Source organism: Pholis gunnellus (assembly GCF_910591455.1).
Source record: "Pholis gunnellus genome assembly, chromosome: 22".
NCBI classification, from domain to species: Eukaryota; Metazoa; Chordata; class Actinopteri; order Perciformes; family Pholidae; genus Pholis; species Pholis gunnellus.
In genome coordinates this window covers 11616171-11633497 of record NC_136549.1, presented here as the reverse complement: position 1 = coordinate 11633497, position 17327 = coordinate 11616171, and the positions used below count along the sequence as shown (strand labels likewise).

The 17327-nt window shown below is 43.0% G+C and overlaps 1 protein-coding gene across 1 annotated transcript in view; it reads right to left on the bottom strand.

Annotated features, from left to right (window-relative positions):
- col7a1l (collagen type VII alpha 1-like) overlaps positions 1–16450 on the bottom strand; it is a 49956-nt gene extending 33506 nt beyond the window's left edge. The window contains exons 1-17 of the mRNA XM_079184125.1: positions 16331–16450; positions 11879–12065; positions 8074–8254; positions 7664–7823; positions 6285–6378; positions 5014–5187; positions 4546–4706; positions 3994–4123; positions 3762–3878; positions 3439–3594; positions 2737–2853; positions 2483–2629; positions 2231–2350; positions 1607–1765; positions 1056–1169; positions 704–853; positions 65–202 (exon numbers count right to left, since the gene is read on the bottom strand). Of these exons, the coding sequence (XP_079040251.1) occupies positions 65–202; positions 704–853; positions 1056–1169; positions 1607–1765; positions 2231–2350; positions 2483–2629; positions 2737–2853; positions 3439–3594; positions 3762–3878; positions 3994–4123; positions 4546–4706; positions 5014–5187; positions 6285–6378; positions 7664–7823; positions 8074–8254; positions 11879–11954 (2194 nt within the window). The 5' untranslated portion in view covers positions 11955–12065; positions 16331–16450. The remainder of the gene's footprint in view (positions 1–64; positions 203–703; positions 854–1055; positions 1170–1606; positions 1766–2230; positions 2351–2482; positions 2630–2736; positions 2854–3438; positions 3595–3761; positions 3879–3993; positions 4124–4545; positions 4707–5013; positions 5188–6284; positions 6379–7663; positions 7824–8073; positions 8255–11878; positions 12066–16330) is intronic.
- Positions 16451–17327: the final 877 nt, after the last annotated feature.

Genomic DNA, 17327 nt, shown 5'->3' with positions numbered 1-17327 from the left:
CATGTACAGTATGTAAGTATCAGGGTGTCAGCACACATGGTTGACTGTTCATGTGGTCCCTTACCAAGGAAGGGGATCCAGGAGATTTTGTACCCAGATGCCCCCGATGTTTTCCTCCACGACAGGGAGAAAGAGTTGACTCCGATGTCCACAACCTTCACTTCCCTCACTGCCTGGATCGGCTGTGAGCCTGAGACAGCAGCTGGAAAAATAACCACCAAATAACCATGTTAGGTGACTTTACAACATTTAAATGTGTTTTCAAAAGTATCAAAACACTCGTACCTAATCAATTCCAATCATGATGCAACAGAAATCTATATAAAAACATCAACACATTTCATCTGAGCTGGATGAGCTGGTGTTCACACACCCGATCATTTGTCGTTGTAGTAAATGTAGCACCGGGAGCTTTGTGAAAGACTTTGACAGTGATAAAGTGATAGCAGCTCTGCTGACTTAGACACAGGGACACATACTACAAGTGTCAACGACAGGAACTGTGGTTAAAATGGGAAGACCAAAGTACATGACTTGTCAGTCAAACAAAGACAGCACGAGGGTGCCGTGGTACGGGATGAGGAGCTTCGCTCTCCCGACCCGTTTAATTACAATGGGGTGCGCAGCTGCTGCACAGAGCTATTTAGATCTAAAGATGAATCATGATGGATTAAAACAAACTGGGAAACCTCACTTCCTGTACCTGTGAGCTGAGATAAGGAGAGTTCTGGTCCCTCTGAGTTGCCATAAACTGCACAGATGGTGATTGTGTAGGTGGACTGTGGGTTCAGGTCTTCCATGCGATGGAAAAGAACACTGCGATCCAGGTAATGGGACTGAGGGCTGCTATCACCTGCAAGCATGCAGGTACATACACAACACAATATTACGTACAGAGTAGGGATTATCTACGCACACAATTTGTCTTCATTATTTTGGACAGAAAATGGATATAAAGGCTTTAAAATGGATGACAGGTTGTCTGACAAGTTTGTTTGATTGACCTGTGAAAACATATTGATAGTCCCCACATTGGGCTGAGTAAATGTAATCACCTGTGTTCCAAGAGAGTTTGTACTCAGTAGCTCCAACAATCGCACTCCACTCTACATCTATGGAGGTGCTGGTGTACGACGTCACCTTGAAGTTGGACACATAGCCCAAAGGAGCTGAGACAGAGGAAAACGACACATGAATAACATGTTCTTGTAAAAACAGGGTTAATTACATAATTTCATCTATGATATGCAACAGAAATACTCATGACAAATTAAACAGCCTGATTGATTTCTAATGTTTCTCTAACCACGTTCCTGTCATCAGCCCGGTGTTAATTCACTCAAAAAGACTGTGGTCTGTCACTTTCAATACGAATGATTCAAATTAAATTGATATTTTATCAATGAAAAGGACATACAATATTACACTACTTAGATTTTGTGACACAGAGGTGATTCAAACTTTGGACTTCAGTTGTGAAATCATCAGCTTGACAAAACCAGCATATTGGCACGACTGTGCAGTCGACCAATTGTAAAAATCCATAATGATCACACCTAAACCTCAGTGGCACTTCAGTGTGGGAGGCACACGTATTGTTACTCACAAGTTCTGAAGGTAGCACTGATACCGGGTCCCACCACAGGTCCAAACAGCACATAGAGAGACAGGACGTACTCAGTGTCATGCGCTACATTCCTCAGCAGGTACTCTGTGGTGCTGCCATTCAGGGCCAACTGCCTGGGACGGTCCCGACCAACAAACTCTGAAAACAAGATCAACATTGACAGCACGGTCACATCACTCTTTCTTACTCCCCTGGCCTTCCTCTAAACTCTGGCTCAGCATCAGAGCCCCCTTCTCTGGAACCAACATCATCCTCCTTTTTCCCCCCATCAAAGTGAGCCTTAGCCACCTGTCACATCCCTGTGGCAGTCTGGCATGGTGGATGGGTCTAATGTAATAGAGCTGGCATTTCAAAAGCTCTTGTCAGAGGGAGACGGTCACTGGGAGAAAGGGAGCATTTGAACCAAACTTGGACATGCATGCATACACGTATGAAAACTCCATTTTATCCAAAACTTGCGGTAGAAGGACACCATTGACATCATTTAAATATACCAGAGTCTACAAGCGTCATGAGATGTATCACAGGAAGAACCAGGATATAGTTGTATGAGGTAAACAAATCAGAAGGATGAAAGTGAGAGAAAGGGACATAGTAATTCACCTGGGGTGGGTCCCCAGGCCAGTCTGTATCCTGTGGCTCCTGGGACGCTGTTCCATGAGATGACAGCAGTACTGGTGCTCACAGCAGACACCTTCAAAGTTTGTACTGAGCTGCTTTCCACTGACACACAGAGAGAGAGAGAGAGAGAGAGAGAGAGAGAGACAGACAGACAGAAAGGGCATCTTCAAATCTAACCTAGTCTAGGTCTGTAATACTTTATCCACTCGTGCCACTAGAAAGCGTCCTAGTTACATGTCTTCAATTTGGTGGAGATGATGGGCCCCTCAATGTCTCCAAAGATGGGGTTGATGGTGATGGTGTACTCAGAGGCTGAGTGGAGGCCCTGGATCATGTAGAAGTTAAAGTTGTCCCCAAGGTTTATGTTCTCGATGTGGCGGTCTGAAAGACACACAGAGGCACACAGGCTTTATTTCACAAACCAAGGTTATTTCTTTTTTTGCTACACCCTTGGATTCAATTACGTAGCAAAGAGTGAACCACAGTACCTGGGGATTCCCATGTCAGACGGTATCCTGTGGCCCCCTTAACTGATGCCCACCTCGCCTGGACGGTGTCTGTGGTGGCGTTTTGGACCAGGAACTTCTGAACTTTTACCAGCTTTACTGTGAAACACACCCATACGCACACAATCACACCCATATACACAGAGTCACATACACAAGTTCAACATTTCACTTTAGTTTATAGAATGATCAAAAAAATCATAGTAACGCCAGAAAGTAAGGATATTTAATCAGATTTTTTGGTAGCAAAAAAGGTTAATTTAAAAGAATGTAATGAAAAGAAAAAAGCATACAAATGTTATTTAATTCAAATAAAAGTAAAAACTTTATAGACATTTCTCTAGCGTAACATGACAATTGTGATAAAGGAGAATCTTACTGTATGTAATGAACATAATGCTGGTATTTTTATTCTACAACAACAGCACCATGCTGTGGATTTATTATGGTACTACACCTTGGCGTTTGCTTCCTTGCATTATAGCTTGTCTCATACTCTATTACATGACTTTGTCCTGTAATTGTTGATTAGTTACAGCTATCAGAGCTGTTTTCCTGTCAGTGTTTAGTCAGTGTAGAGAGTTATAGATGGTAAATGAAATGAACTTGAGTGTGAGAAAGTTGGAAAGTAAACTAATATAATTATGGTGTATAATTATGGGGTTTTCACGCCGATCAACTTACATGTCTTGCCCACTATTGAAACGGTTTCACTTTGTCCTTGGGGGTAAATGGCATAAATACTGATGGTATACTTCTTATCCTCCTCCAGGCTGTCAATCACGTGAGAAGAGGTTTCTCCAGGAAGCAAGTTCTCATAAGTAAATCCTGGTCGGTTGGCTGCAGAGGAACAAAATCCAGAAGAATACATGAAATATACATTCAAACAACTAGATTTAAATGATTCATCTTTACCAACGAGTTACAAATACGATTATGATTATAAATACTGCAAAAAACCTTTCTAATAACAATAATAATAATTGCATGGTGTAATGTTGGCATACATCTTGGGATGAAGATCTTGAATCCGTTGAGCTTCCCTAGAGGAAGCGTCCAGCCCAGGCGCAGAGAGAACAGGCCCTCCTCAATAACGCGGAAGTTCGACACCTGAGGCAAAGGGGCTACAAGGCAGAACATTGTTGCTCAGGGAAGCGAGGTAAATCCTCAACAAACGTGCAGAAGTATTTGTGTATTTTCTAAAAGGTGGATGAGCAGGCAACGGCGTGTCACACCCACTTGTCTGGACGGTGATTGTCGCAGAGTCTCCTATGAGGCTGGGGTAGATGGCGTAGACAGTGAGCGAATAGTCGGTTTTAGGAGTCAGCTCCGTCACCACTGCTGTGCTAACATCTGCCTTCAGATCAACCTGTTACATACAGGGGAGACAATGAAAGGAGCTTAGTGTGTGCATGTGTGCATGCGTGTGTGTGCACTGTCTTTTGTTCTTTCAAGGGTACAACCACAGTGTTATCATGAAAACAGTACGCACAAGCATAAACACAGAAGCGCTAGAGACGTGGATATCATACTGGTCCTATTAAATGCATTGTTGCCAGCTGTGGAGAGCCACACAGATGGAATTTTCACAAATCACTCAGGCTGCGTTGAGAGATGACTCACTTGCATTTTAGTTCTGGTCACAAAGGTGACTTGCAGTTTTGGGTCATTAGCAGTCCTGAGGATGAAGAATTGAGGGATGCACAGTAGCGGATGTTTGGGTGGGAAAATAAGACGATGCTCCGTTACAGTCCAGCTCAATTATTCTCATGCATATGCGTAATCCCTCACTTGTCTCTGTTGTAGGGGGAGGCGTCCACTGGAGCTGAGAGGGTAGACCAGGAGGCGATATCCGGTGACATCTCCTGTGGCCTCGCTCCATGTCAGTCTGAGGGAACCGTGGGCCAACTCGCTAACTTGCAGGTCTCTGGGACCCACCACACGTTCTTCAACTAGGATTGGGAGGAGAAGGGATGGGAGGAAAATATATATGAAATATATATATATATGTAAAAAAGGAACAGGGAACATGTAAAACATTTAAGGATGTAAAAATGTGTTCGCAAGATAAATCCATCTTAGTGAGAAGACTCCACAGCAGAGTGAAATAAAATAAATCTATTAAACATCTTACTTTTCAAGCAATAAACCATCAAAATAAATAAATGCAAACAGCTGTCAGTGTGAGGGAACCTTTGAAAGGATATCTAAGCTTGTTATGAAAGACTTTGCTTTCATACTGCGTGTGTATTGACTCACCGGGCGGGGACGCTTTCACAGGAAGGGGTGGTTCCGAGGCGGTAAAACACACTCTGCGTGACAGTTTGGGAAGGATGCTTTGAAGGAGAGCGTAGTCAGTGCCCAGTAATAGGTGCTCCTCATGTGGCTCTGACACAATCCTCCTCAGCTCTGACTCATCAGCTCCCCTAACACCTGGTCACAGCATAGTCAAAAGAAATCAGTACTCTTTACACACTTATTCGACTAATATTTGACACGCTAGATAAAAACTACCACAGTGAGTGACCTGTTGTAGATTTTACTTGATCAATGCACAATAAAAGCTAGTGAATAGCAAATTACAGAGCAATGATAATGTGGTGTAAGTCCTTTGTTTGACAACTTCTCCACTCATTTTCCTACAGACACCACTAGGGAGAGCTGTGGCAATTTGAGTGATATATTTCAAATCAAGAAAAGATGTACGAACACATACACACATACATACTGCAGACATACGCAGCCTTTTCAAACACTCTTTGGCACTTATCTCAAGTTACGGGCAAAAGATAAAGACTCTTCTGGGAGAGTTGATTCACAATTATATTTATGTGAAACCTGCACCTGAACAGGATGTGCATTTGTTTTCTTACTAGCTGTTTGCATGCACAGATACATGCATCTGCACTAGTAGTGCAACTCGCAGCTTCTCTGCGGGAGTGATGAACGAGAGGAGCAAGCCACAGTGTCAGAGGTGCAGATGGAGGACACTGAATCGTCTAATGAATAATGGCTGCGATTAGCACACCATCGGCTAATGAGCAGTAATTATTGCACCGCTCCCAGCTGAGGAGAGTAAGTTGTGGGCTTGTGTGCTTGTGCGTGTGTGTGTGTAGGAGAAAGCGAAAGATACGTGTAAGTACACTTGTGGGTGAACAGCGGTGTGTATTCATGAGTGGGGGAAAGGCTTACTGTATAGGATAAAGAAGCTTTGCTGATGCAACACACGGTATCAGACAGTGAACTTTTACATATACAGTGGAGCTGGATACATATTTAGTAGGTGTTGTTATGTTTGCACATACATATACAGTGCATACACCTGCACGGGTGCACTCAGACACTCAAAGAAACAAGAATCTCTCACACGCTCACAAATACCCACACTGAATCCGATGAATTCAAATGTACGATGTGGATTTCCGACTGCAAACACTGCAGATAAGCTGGCAAAGCTCGGATAAAATGTGAGGGGCCGCTGCAGGGAGGGTGTTGGGAGGAATTCACAATACCAACTTCCACACACTCACCTATTGCAAAGAGAGAAATCCCATTGTCAGCCACCGCTCTGGCTGCGGCATCGACCTGGTCGTCCGAACGTCCGTTTGTGATCAAAATAACGATCTGTACAAAAGAGAGAGGAACAAAAAGCACTTATGCAAAGTCACTAAACATAATATAACATCTATATCAAACAATAACTTCATCATTTGCATAATAATACCAGCGTGGTTAGTTTAAGTCGCTCGGTTTCTACTTATTTACTTATTTATCCTCCTTCCACACAACATTTTCTTTGGGTAAAGAGAACATATCCTTGCAATCACAGCTATGCTCAAAAAGCCCCCACGGACATTTGAGATGGTTTCACTCATAATTGAATACATAATAAATAAATCGAAGCCAAAGACAGAGTGGAATTCAAAGATGCTGGTTTGCCACAGAAGCTGATCATTTTGCCCATTAATAAAAAGGTACCCAGTTCATTCAAAGTTCACCTCTCAGTCAACGAAGACGATATGATCGATATGAAAATGTAACTGCTTTTCTGCATGTGCTCTGGCTGCGCAATTCAATATATGAGCCTAATCCTCAATTATCTGTATTCCCACGTCAAGTGTGCTGCTGCGAGATGATTCGCACGCACGCTCGGAGATAGAGAGGAATGCTAAGCAGCTGTTTCTATACGGAGGCTACTACTACTACAGTGTTCGACTTTCAGAGACATTTAGCTGACAGAAATGGAGAGCTGTTGGAAGAGTGTTTGGATATTTGACGACGCACTCATGAGACAAGTTTAATCAAGATGATGACGATTGCAATTGGGTTAGGGTCCAAAGTTAAGAGCAGTACCAGTTTGATACATCATCATTTAGGATCCCGTGGCAAAGCAGATTCATCTCAGACCATCGACTGGTCTTGTTGCGGCGTGTCTGGCACTGTGGGCACTATAGTCGTCCCTTTATCGACAGCCATTCAGCCGATTGAGCATGTTGAATCCGTGGCAGACGCTAAATGTTTTGCCTCCACTTTCTGTTCTTTGGAGTACACGTAGACACTTCTGACTCGTCATTTCCTTTCGCACAGGGCCAGAACATACTACATATGCATGTCAGTGGCCAGCTGGAAGGAGTAGTGTGGGTTGTAATCCTGAATCACTTCCCAGTTGCTTGTGTCTCCACACTTTGTCATACATTTAACAGGATTCAAGCCCTTCAGCTTTTTAACGTGCATGAAAGAAGTACCTCCTTTGCTGTACATTTGCTCTTGCTTGATATTACCTACGTACGTAACAGTGGGCGTAATCAGCTTGTGGGAATGTTTCAAGGGCAGAGGATATAGCTTTTGCAATCCATATACGCAGTCACCCTGGATTGGTTTTCACGTCTCCCTGGTTGAAGCATCGTACCTTTGGGGTATGGTCTCGACTCATGACGGGGCTGAACACAGGGTCAACCAGAAACTGGAGGGCATCGCCAATCCTCCTGGATCCCCCCTCAGAGGGGAGGTCTTTGATGGCTCTGAGAACCTCATTCAGTGAGCTGTAGTCGGTCAAAGCAATCTGCATCCTACAAGGAACAAATTACAGGGAAAGCAAAACTGGATCAAGTAGAAATAGTGGAATAGCTAATACAAACATCGCTTTATGTTTATGTCTTGTTCGGTTTCTCTGAATAAAGTTCCTTAGCCTCGAAGCATATAAATGCATTGTATAATGCAGAAAAAAAACATGTTGTTAAAGTAATGGTTAGTCTTTCTGATGTCTTTCTGTGTGCAACTCTTTGACATCTCGTGCCCGTGTTTATGTTTGAGTTTTACCTCGGCACGTCGCCAAAGACAGTGACTCCAAAGCGGACCCCCTCATTGCCCATCACACTATCCTGGAAGGAGGAGACGATGGTTGAGATGAAGTCTTTGACCCTGGTGAAGCTGGTCTGGCCCACACTCCATGACTCATCCACCAGAAACACTATGTCCGCCTGCACCACCGTCCTGCATGCTGAGGGAAGAAGAATGTGCGAATTAGCGTGCGCACAAACACCAAGGAGGGAGGTGCAAGGGAAAAAAATAGCTGCATGCTCTTTCCCTAACCTTTTACAATCAAATACGTTTTTTGGGTGAGGCTGGTCATTCCTAAATATCCCTACGCTGACCACCAGGTGGCAGTCATGTTCCATCATGATAAGATTTGTCCTTTTACTTGCTTTCTGTCATGCAGCCAGAGCACCGCACAAATCCCCATGAATGTTTAATGAGACACAAGTGAGCCAAAGAGACTATCAATATTCTGAGCACTCCAGCAATAAAACTTTAGTACAGCGAAGAGGAACGCTTATAATAATAAGGTAAACACACCCAAAATCAGGGTCAGTCCCCTCGCTCGAGCAAACAAGCGCTTTAAACGTAAGGATCCGCTGCGTTTGGCAGGATTCAGATGCGTTTCAATGTGTAGTTCAGCCAGACGCACAAAAAAGGTACGCTGATGCATTGACTACACACACACACTCACACACACACATTAGCTCTTTCAACTCTGTCTCAGATGCACTCCCTTGCACATGTTCCCACATAGATGCACAGTACTGTACCAGCAAAACGTACACACTCCTCACAGAAATCTGCTGCAAGTGCAAACGTCCTCTGAGTCAATATTCTGGCATTACATATGCAATAAACCACAGTGACGACAGCATTGATTAGGCTCGTGAATAAGAGAGAGGCACCACTGATTGTTCTGTAAGTGATAACTCAGCTTCTCTGCTGTCCTCTATTTCATTACAGAGCTTTCCCGCCTCTATTATCTCGCCCCTTCTTCCTTTGGCTGCAATCCCAGGATTCACTGGGGGAGACATATGTCTCCAGCCCGTGGCGACCTAACATTATGTTCTCCCTCACACACCTATACAGTTCTGGCCACACACCAAGGAAACAAAATATCATTGAGAATATCATTCTGCAGTCTTTCTCTGGTGCTGAGCTACTATCTCTGACTACATGGAAGCTTTATTGTCATATTTTTAACAATAGGATTCAACAACGTTGGTCATCTCCATTTCTTTCCACATTGTGGAGACTTTGCAGGAAGCAACTGGAGGCTGGTCCCTGTCAGACAGACAGACTGAGGTGGAAAAAAAGATAAATTATCCAGAGGTTTGTCTGTCTGGACAGGCAGGTGAGAACCACATGGCAAGGATAAGGAGTCATCACATGCTAAGGGATAAGGAATGGTTGTCTTGAAGGTTATCTATGCTGATATCTCAAAGGTTGCGTACACCTGTTAGACCATTGATTTACGCCTTACAGCATATGCCGCAGACAATTCTGCCAGGAAAGAAAATGCCCACGAAATAATGATGCACTACTGCAAACCATCAGAGAGCACAACTCAAAAACGGCCGTCAGGATCAGATTCTATCCCGACAAATGAATGTAAAAATCGAAGAAGAAGAAGAAATGAAGTGATAGCAGGAGCAGAGAAGCTGCAAAGCGCAGGACAGAAATGTTAAATGAGATGTGACAAAGGCGCAGTCATTACTCCAAGATGTGTTATTATAGTGACATGTACCTGCCCTGTTGGACAGTCAGGGGGTTTAAACAAGTAAGTCAGTCTACTACTCCCGTCATTATGTTGTGGATATCATTTGAATTCAATGCAGTTGAAAGATTATGGAGAGAACCACATAGCCACTAACCAGCTGGCTGACAATAAGTTGAGACCTGGATCAAAGCGAGGGGACAATTCTGCATCGGTTGCTGTTACTGAACTGTTTTGCACAACTGTTTGAGTCTACGCTGATATGTGGTCAGACTCCTTGCATTATTACTCCCTATAATACATAAAATAGCATGTTGAGTGACTCTGAACTTCACCTCAGCTCTACTGAGCATTTCTGCCCAGCACCCAAACGGCAGAATAAGAAAGTGAACAACCAGCAGGTAAACAGAGTGGAGCAGGTATTTCCCTAAAGAGTTGGTTGGAGACCAAATCATAGATAAGAAGAGAAGGAATATTGGCTTGTTGGGGGACAAGAAACATGACTCCAAGTGAATGCTAATGTTGCTCTGCTATCAACTTTAGTTGATACGTGATGAGGTGATGCGTGAGTGCGACGTTTACAGCTGAATAAACGTCGCACTGCCCAGTGCAGTTTTTAAATCACTGCACATGCGCACATTGTGTTGGTAGGTCATTCTGTGCGGTGGCTCTATTTGTCAGAATTGACCCTGATTTGGTGCTCTAAGCGACATTTCAGCTGGTGCCCCCTTCCCATCACAGCCAATTGCACCAACAATCATTATGTTTATGCACGCTCACAGAAACTGCTTCGCTTTATGTCTTTCAGATTAAGCTATGCAGATCACATTTAAAAGATAAACAGTGCTTCTCCAAAATTGTGCTGTAGGTTATTCCCCAAACACCTAAACTCTGCCTAATGAATTTAAGGTTACGGTTAAAGCTATTTATTAGGGTGATGCACGGGGGTGATGCTGCTTGCAAGCCAGAAAATAGGGCACATTGAATAAGCTACATAGTTATATTGTTGTGCAACTTTCTTCGCAACATTTTCAAATAATGGTATTAAAACAGTTTAAAAGACATTTTAAAAGTTATACACTTACTGCTTGGGCCCGGCTCGGCCGCTACCGCCAAATGAAGTCGTTACGGCTAACATATTAAATGTATGTTATATTTACACATCCAGCGTGGTGTATTCATTTGCAGTCTTGTGGCCACCTGACATTCAATTAGTGGCTGAAAAGAGGCTAAAAAAAAGCTCCATCGAGCTGCTGAGGTGGGTGAAAATTCCCTGAAGGCTCCTCGCATTGCACAAAGGCATTTAATTCATTGTTGATGTAAAAATATGAATTAATGGCTCATTCATTTAAAACCGACCACATGCCTCCACTGCTAGACAGTCATATGATGACACTGTGGAGAATAAATGGTTACAGTTAAATGGTAACAGTAGCTTCAAAATGCGTCCTTGGGTTATTTATATCCTTTCATAATTCTGCCCAACAACTTTACCAACTTTCTGCCAACCGCATTCCATGTAGTGGAAATCTAACTTTTGATTGGCTGATTGACCTTTTGGCGACATCCAATAGCACCTGAGGCTAAGGTTCTGTATCTGGGAGATGAGTTTGACAGGCTGGCAGACAGAGTGCCGTACTCTACATGAGGCCAGCAGATGTTTAACAGTCTGGAGAGAAAGCGGAGCCGGGTTAGTGTCTGCCCCGTGTATCAATCCATGTGTGGAGAGATTTAATGACGGCGCACTCGCTCAGACTGCGTTCGTCGAGCACCTGCCCTTTCTTTGGCCGGAGAAATCAAGTCATCTAATTCATGGATCTGTGCACATTGCTGACAATCAGACATATGGTGTTGACTCAGAATTAAGTAACCGAAGGTGCCAAACTGATGGTGCTAACAAAGAAAAAGGTGACGGCGGGAGTGAGTCACAGACTGTAATCTTGATTAAATGAATGGGAAAAAACATAGAAAGAAGCTTGATGGTGCTATATGGGTATTTGAAAAGAATATAGAGGAGGATAATGTGAGGCAAATTCCTGAATTGTGTGTTTGAGTGCATCCTTTGGGTGTAGGTTTGTCAACCGTTACCTTCAGCTTGTGCTGTGACGCTTTGATGAGAGAGAGAAAGGGACAGTAGGAAGATCCACACTGAAGAGCAGCCCATACTCTTCCTCCTTCGATCACCTGCTCCTCCACCCAGTTCTTCTTCTCTGCACAAATCCCCTTCTTAAATTCCACTCCACAATCATCAATTCCAGTTCTTCTTTCCTGTTATCTGAAAGCACACAGATGAGTAGAGAGTGGGAAAACAGTCATTAGAGGCACGAAAAGATCAAATATAATCTGCAATTTTTTTTAATTTGGAAAGGATTTTCTGAAGAGTCAGAGAGTCTTTCTTGCATACCTGCAGTAACACAGTGTTAAATACATGTATGAACACAGAGGTGATGTCTTTGTACAAACACTGAAGACTTTCAGATATGCTGATAACAAACACACTTTACATGTCAGGTCAATAAAACCTTCTCGTGAAACTTTCATTTAGGCCAATACACATGAGGTTAGCATAATGTTGCACCCATCATTATCTATACATTCCCTGTGAACAGATTTACAGCAGATTCCGATGACGCCATGGAAATAAAAGCATCAAAAAAGGCTTTTAAACTGTCCACAACCCAGGTATTAAAAGCAGTTATTGAGTGTAAACATTACATGAACGTTAAAAGTTATTGCACCAATAAAGGTTGACCTGGATGGATGCCGCTGTCCACACTGTTCATAAGTGAGAAAAAAGATCCTATTTCTTACCGTACCAGAACATAATGGTAACAAACTAACTGCTGGGCTTGTACACAATAATACATGTGATGAGGGTAGAGATGCACTGTCCCTCATCAGAAAATTCAAGCGGTGTGACAGGTTCAAGGAAGCTCTTGTATGAGTCGACAGGTGCAAAAGATATTTGGACTGGTCAGCCAAACCCTCTGGACGATGTTGTCCAAGACTGAGGATTATCTAAACACCCTGAGGGCCTGCAATGCCCTGGAACACACAATGCAGGGGTGATTATCTACAGGGCTAAAGGCCGGGGCAGCACGGCTCATCGCTTCCGATGTGTGAGTGGCGCTTCCAACATTACACTTGGTCAAAAAAATGTAGCCCCGTGGCAAATCTGTAACAGACACCAAGTGTGTCTAATTACAGTTTCCATCAGCCCCTCTTGTTATGTTTTGTGTGACACCATAGTGAATTTGTGGTAAAAGGGAACCATGTGAATTATCTGCAATCCAAAATGTAGTGTTGTTTTTCTGCTTGTACTGTATATAGGATCATGTTTTTGAAGCATGTTTTATTTTTATGCGTGGGATGAATGGTGACGGTCCATGGGAGCGTTTCAAAGAAATAACATAGATTTATTGAGACGGATGAGTCTCACTGGTGACAGCAGAGTTGTTCTTCACAGCAATTGAAGTTGCAAGTTGACGAAAAGGGAGTATTAGCTGTTCCAGAGTAAGTGGAGGTCCAGTAACACTCCAGGAACACTCCAGGAATACAGAAAATCCTCCTCTTCTTCTTTTTTGGCAGACGGAGGAAACTTCAGGTTAGCATGAATGATATTAGCCTCATACTAGCCTCAGGCTTATGACTTGGCATAAGACACTGAGTGGATGCAATTCAGTCCTATTGAAACGTTGCAGCTGCTTTACCAGCATATCGTCCTGGAGACGTGCAAGAATTGAAGTATACTGCAATAATACTAACGTATTGTGGTGTCTTTACTGCATTCGTGCGGCTTAATCCACTTCAAATTCAGTTTAGGAATCCTGCAGCCTGAGAGTGTGTTGAGTGTTAAATGTATACTGAGGGCCACAGAAATGTATCAATAGAAAAGGCTACAAAAACATTCTGTTAAGTGAGCATCATCAATGCCTAAGTAGAGTAAATCCAAAACTTAAATCGCCCCGGCAAAGGAATCACGCAGCAGTAACGGATTATCCCATTTGAAATGAATGAACCTCCATCAGAGAGCAACATGTTCAGCGCAATAACTGTGATCTCGGAAATGGTTTGTGCTGGTGTGTTTTACATTAGCTCGCTAACTCCCGCACCCACATAAGTGTGCACGTGTGCCTAAGTATCTGTGCTGTATGAGCATGTGGTTTTGCACATTTTAAAATCAAAGAGAGATCTGCCTTCGCTGTACACGAGATGAAAATATTCACATCAATCAAGCTATCTGCCAACACATCACTTCAAATGTTTCCTCATGAGAGCATATAAACCGTAAATTAATATGATAAAGCACTAAAAAAATAAATCGGATCAATGTGAAATAATCGGAATTCCATAGAATTGACCACCTGTTCTGAATCAGACAAAGCAAGAATGGCTTAAGGCTGACTAGTTTACAGCCTCTGCAGATGGAAGTGAGAGCTGACTCGACTTGAACTCTAATGTATCACAGCCAAAAAACGACCATCCCCCCCCCCTCACATACCAATGCAGATCTAAGATCTGTCTCAGCATGTATCATGAAGCATTAGCGAGGATAAACGCGTGTTTCGATGAATGAAAGCGAGTGCAGAAGTACACAGTTACTTTCTTGTAGCTATCCTACAGCGGGATTTTTAAATAGGTTTGCACGGGTGTTCATTAAAGCAAACGGGCAAACGGCTTAAATTCGCTGAGATTGTTTTTGAAAAGCGTTATCTTTTCATGTCATCAGAGGTCAAAGGTGGCAGAAGTGTCCTGAGGCATGCAGCGGATCCTTGTTGTTCAGTAATGTGCAAAAATGCAAGAAATGCAGAAAATACAAGAGTTTGGGTTTTAGCTTGACCAAAATGTATTTCTGAGTTCATCCAAATGATTTTGGAAAAGATTCAATGAAGTTAAAACTTGACCCACCCCTACAGAAATTGCAATAACTATGACTATGAGTCTACAGCCCTGCCAGCAGCTCTGCCAGCAGCTGTGTTTTGAGGTAAATGCTAACGTCAGCATTTTGCAGGTATTATGTTTACCATGTTCACTATCTTAGTTTCGCTTGTTAGCATGCTAACATTTGCCAGTGAGCACTAAGCAGACAGAACGACTGAGGATGATGGGAGTTAGTTTTGCAGGTATTTGGTCATACACCGAATCATTGGGGAAAAATGTGGCATTATGAAGGAAAAGTCAGGGGGGTAGCCAAAATCATTGCAATTCATCCACAAGGGACCATGACTACCTTCACACAATTCCATTGGCGATCAATAGGATAGTTGTTGAGGTATTTCTGTCTGGAAGTGATGGACTTACCGACCGACAGAAAGACATTGCTATTCACATAGTCATGCTATAAATCCCAGCTCATTCCAACAAAACCTCAATATGTCCTTGTTTGTGATCAGCTAGTCAGACGTGCTTGCAACGATCCCACATCAAAAAAAACACACGTGCACCACACTGCATCCATCCCTCACACCATGCTGGGATCACAAGCACTTTGTCCAGAGTATTGTGTGTCCGAGACCTGTAGTTTATCACTGCCCCGAGAGGATTAAATAATGTTGCAAAATGAAGTTTACTGTCTCTGATACTCCCTCTCTGTTCCCTATCTCCTTTACTCTCACACACACACACACACACTCGCTCACACATCACACACCCTGCAAGTCCAACTGCGCGTCAGCTATTTCTACATAATGGCATTTTCCACCTCACCACTTCACAGGATGGATTATCCCCGTAGGTGGGAAACTGGTTACAGTGAAAAGGCACACACACCCACACACACACCTACACACACACAGCTCAGGACTACAATGTATGATAGCCGATGTCTTTGGTGCAGTGCTATTCAGATCTACAGCTGAAACACGCACAAACAAATAAAAGCACACACACAGCATACTGTCTTAATGTCCCTTTGCATTTTGCAGTCAGCCAGCGGCAGACAAGTCTAAGCATGGGAAGGAAAAATCCACAACTCATTCTACATAGTTTCATCTCCTGACAACGCTCGTACAAACATCCTGGCCTTCTTTTGTTATTCATGACTACAGTAGAGCTGACATGACCGTTAAATGAATGATATCTGGTTTTTATGCTCCTATTGCGTTTAGAGGTGTAAAATAGTTGCATTAACTCCTGCAGAGAAGCAGAGTGCTCATACCAAAGATGAACACACACACACATACATGCATTCAGGACATCTGCACTGCATGGACATGGGGTGTGTGTGTGTTTGTAAGTGCATGTTCTTAGACAGATTTGAGGTAATTACTGTACCTTATCACATAAAGGCAATTCAGGCAACAAGAAAATGGACAAACAGCAAACATTAATATTAGACAGTAATGGAGAAATTGTACTTTAACGAGCAGCAGTAAAGACTCAGTATAAAAGGTGTTGGCTTAAGTCCAGACACTTATGCTGTAACAAGGGTATCTGGGCAGTTAAGAATTCAAAACTCTCAGTAAAGCACCATATTATAGGGCAGTTAAAGTTATGGGTTTTGACTACGGTCCTAAAATGGGCCCACACAATCTCACTTACCAATGCAGACAAGTGAATCATTGTTATCTTCCCAATCCAGGCGACCTCTTGACGGCCGAAGGGGGCAAAATATCCCCTAAAATACACAAAAAGGTTTCATCCAAGTCAGGGGGGGGAAAAAAAGTCTGGAATTGATATTGTACTCCTGCAGACGGCGTTATCAGAGATAATCGACTGAATGGTACACGAGAATCAATGTGCGTATCTGTGTGTCTGTGTCTGCGTGAAAAAGAGGAGGTGGGTGTGTCTGAATGTGTGTAAGAGTGGATGAATGACAGAGACTTTCTTTCCTGGGCTCGGCTGTAGCACAGAAAAGTTTGAGAAGAGGGGTGGGAGCGAAGCTGCTGCAACCTGTTGGCTCAGAGAGCGAGAGAGAGAGAGGAGAGAGAGAGAGAGAGAGAGAAATGGGGGGTTACTGATGAGCTTTGACCTACTGTTCTAAATTGCATGTGTTTAGTGAATAGTGGCGCAGACAGACAGCCAAGCTTTCACTTCAAGGTAACAGAATAAGCAGTTAAATAAAACGATGTCAAGGACTTTTAAGTCTGCCGTCACCCACAATCATACTGTAAGTTGAATCTTCCTCGAGTAAAGAATGTGAAAATCCACCCATAAACTGTCTTGGGTGACCTCTGCAAACAGTGGTGGAAATAGTCTTTTACTGCTTTTTTTCATCTGGCTGTTTAACATGGCAATAAATACTTATTTTATTTGTAAAAACCTGCTGTGATATTTGCACACTACCCTGACACAATATTCCATTAATCCAAACAAGAGATTATGTATTTATCCAACATCAAATAGGCAAAATACCAGATGATAAGAGCACCAAACACAGCCAAGATCATGTTGGATCACGAGTTCTTGTATTCCTCACATCTCCGTGGACAAGGTGTGTATGCTCACACATAAACCCAACCGAAAATAGCTTGTAGAGCAAAACAGAAAGGAGAGGCAAGATGATAAATCTGTCATGTTTTACAAGCCGCTCTCGGTT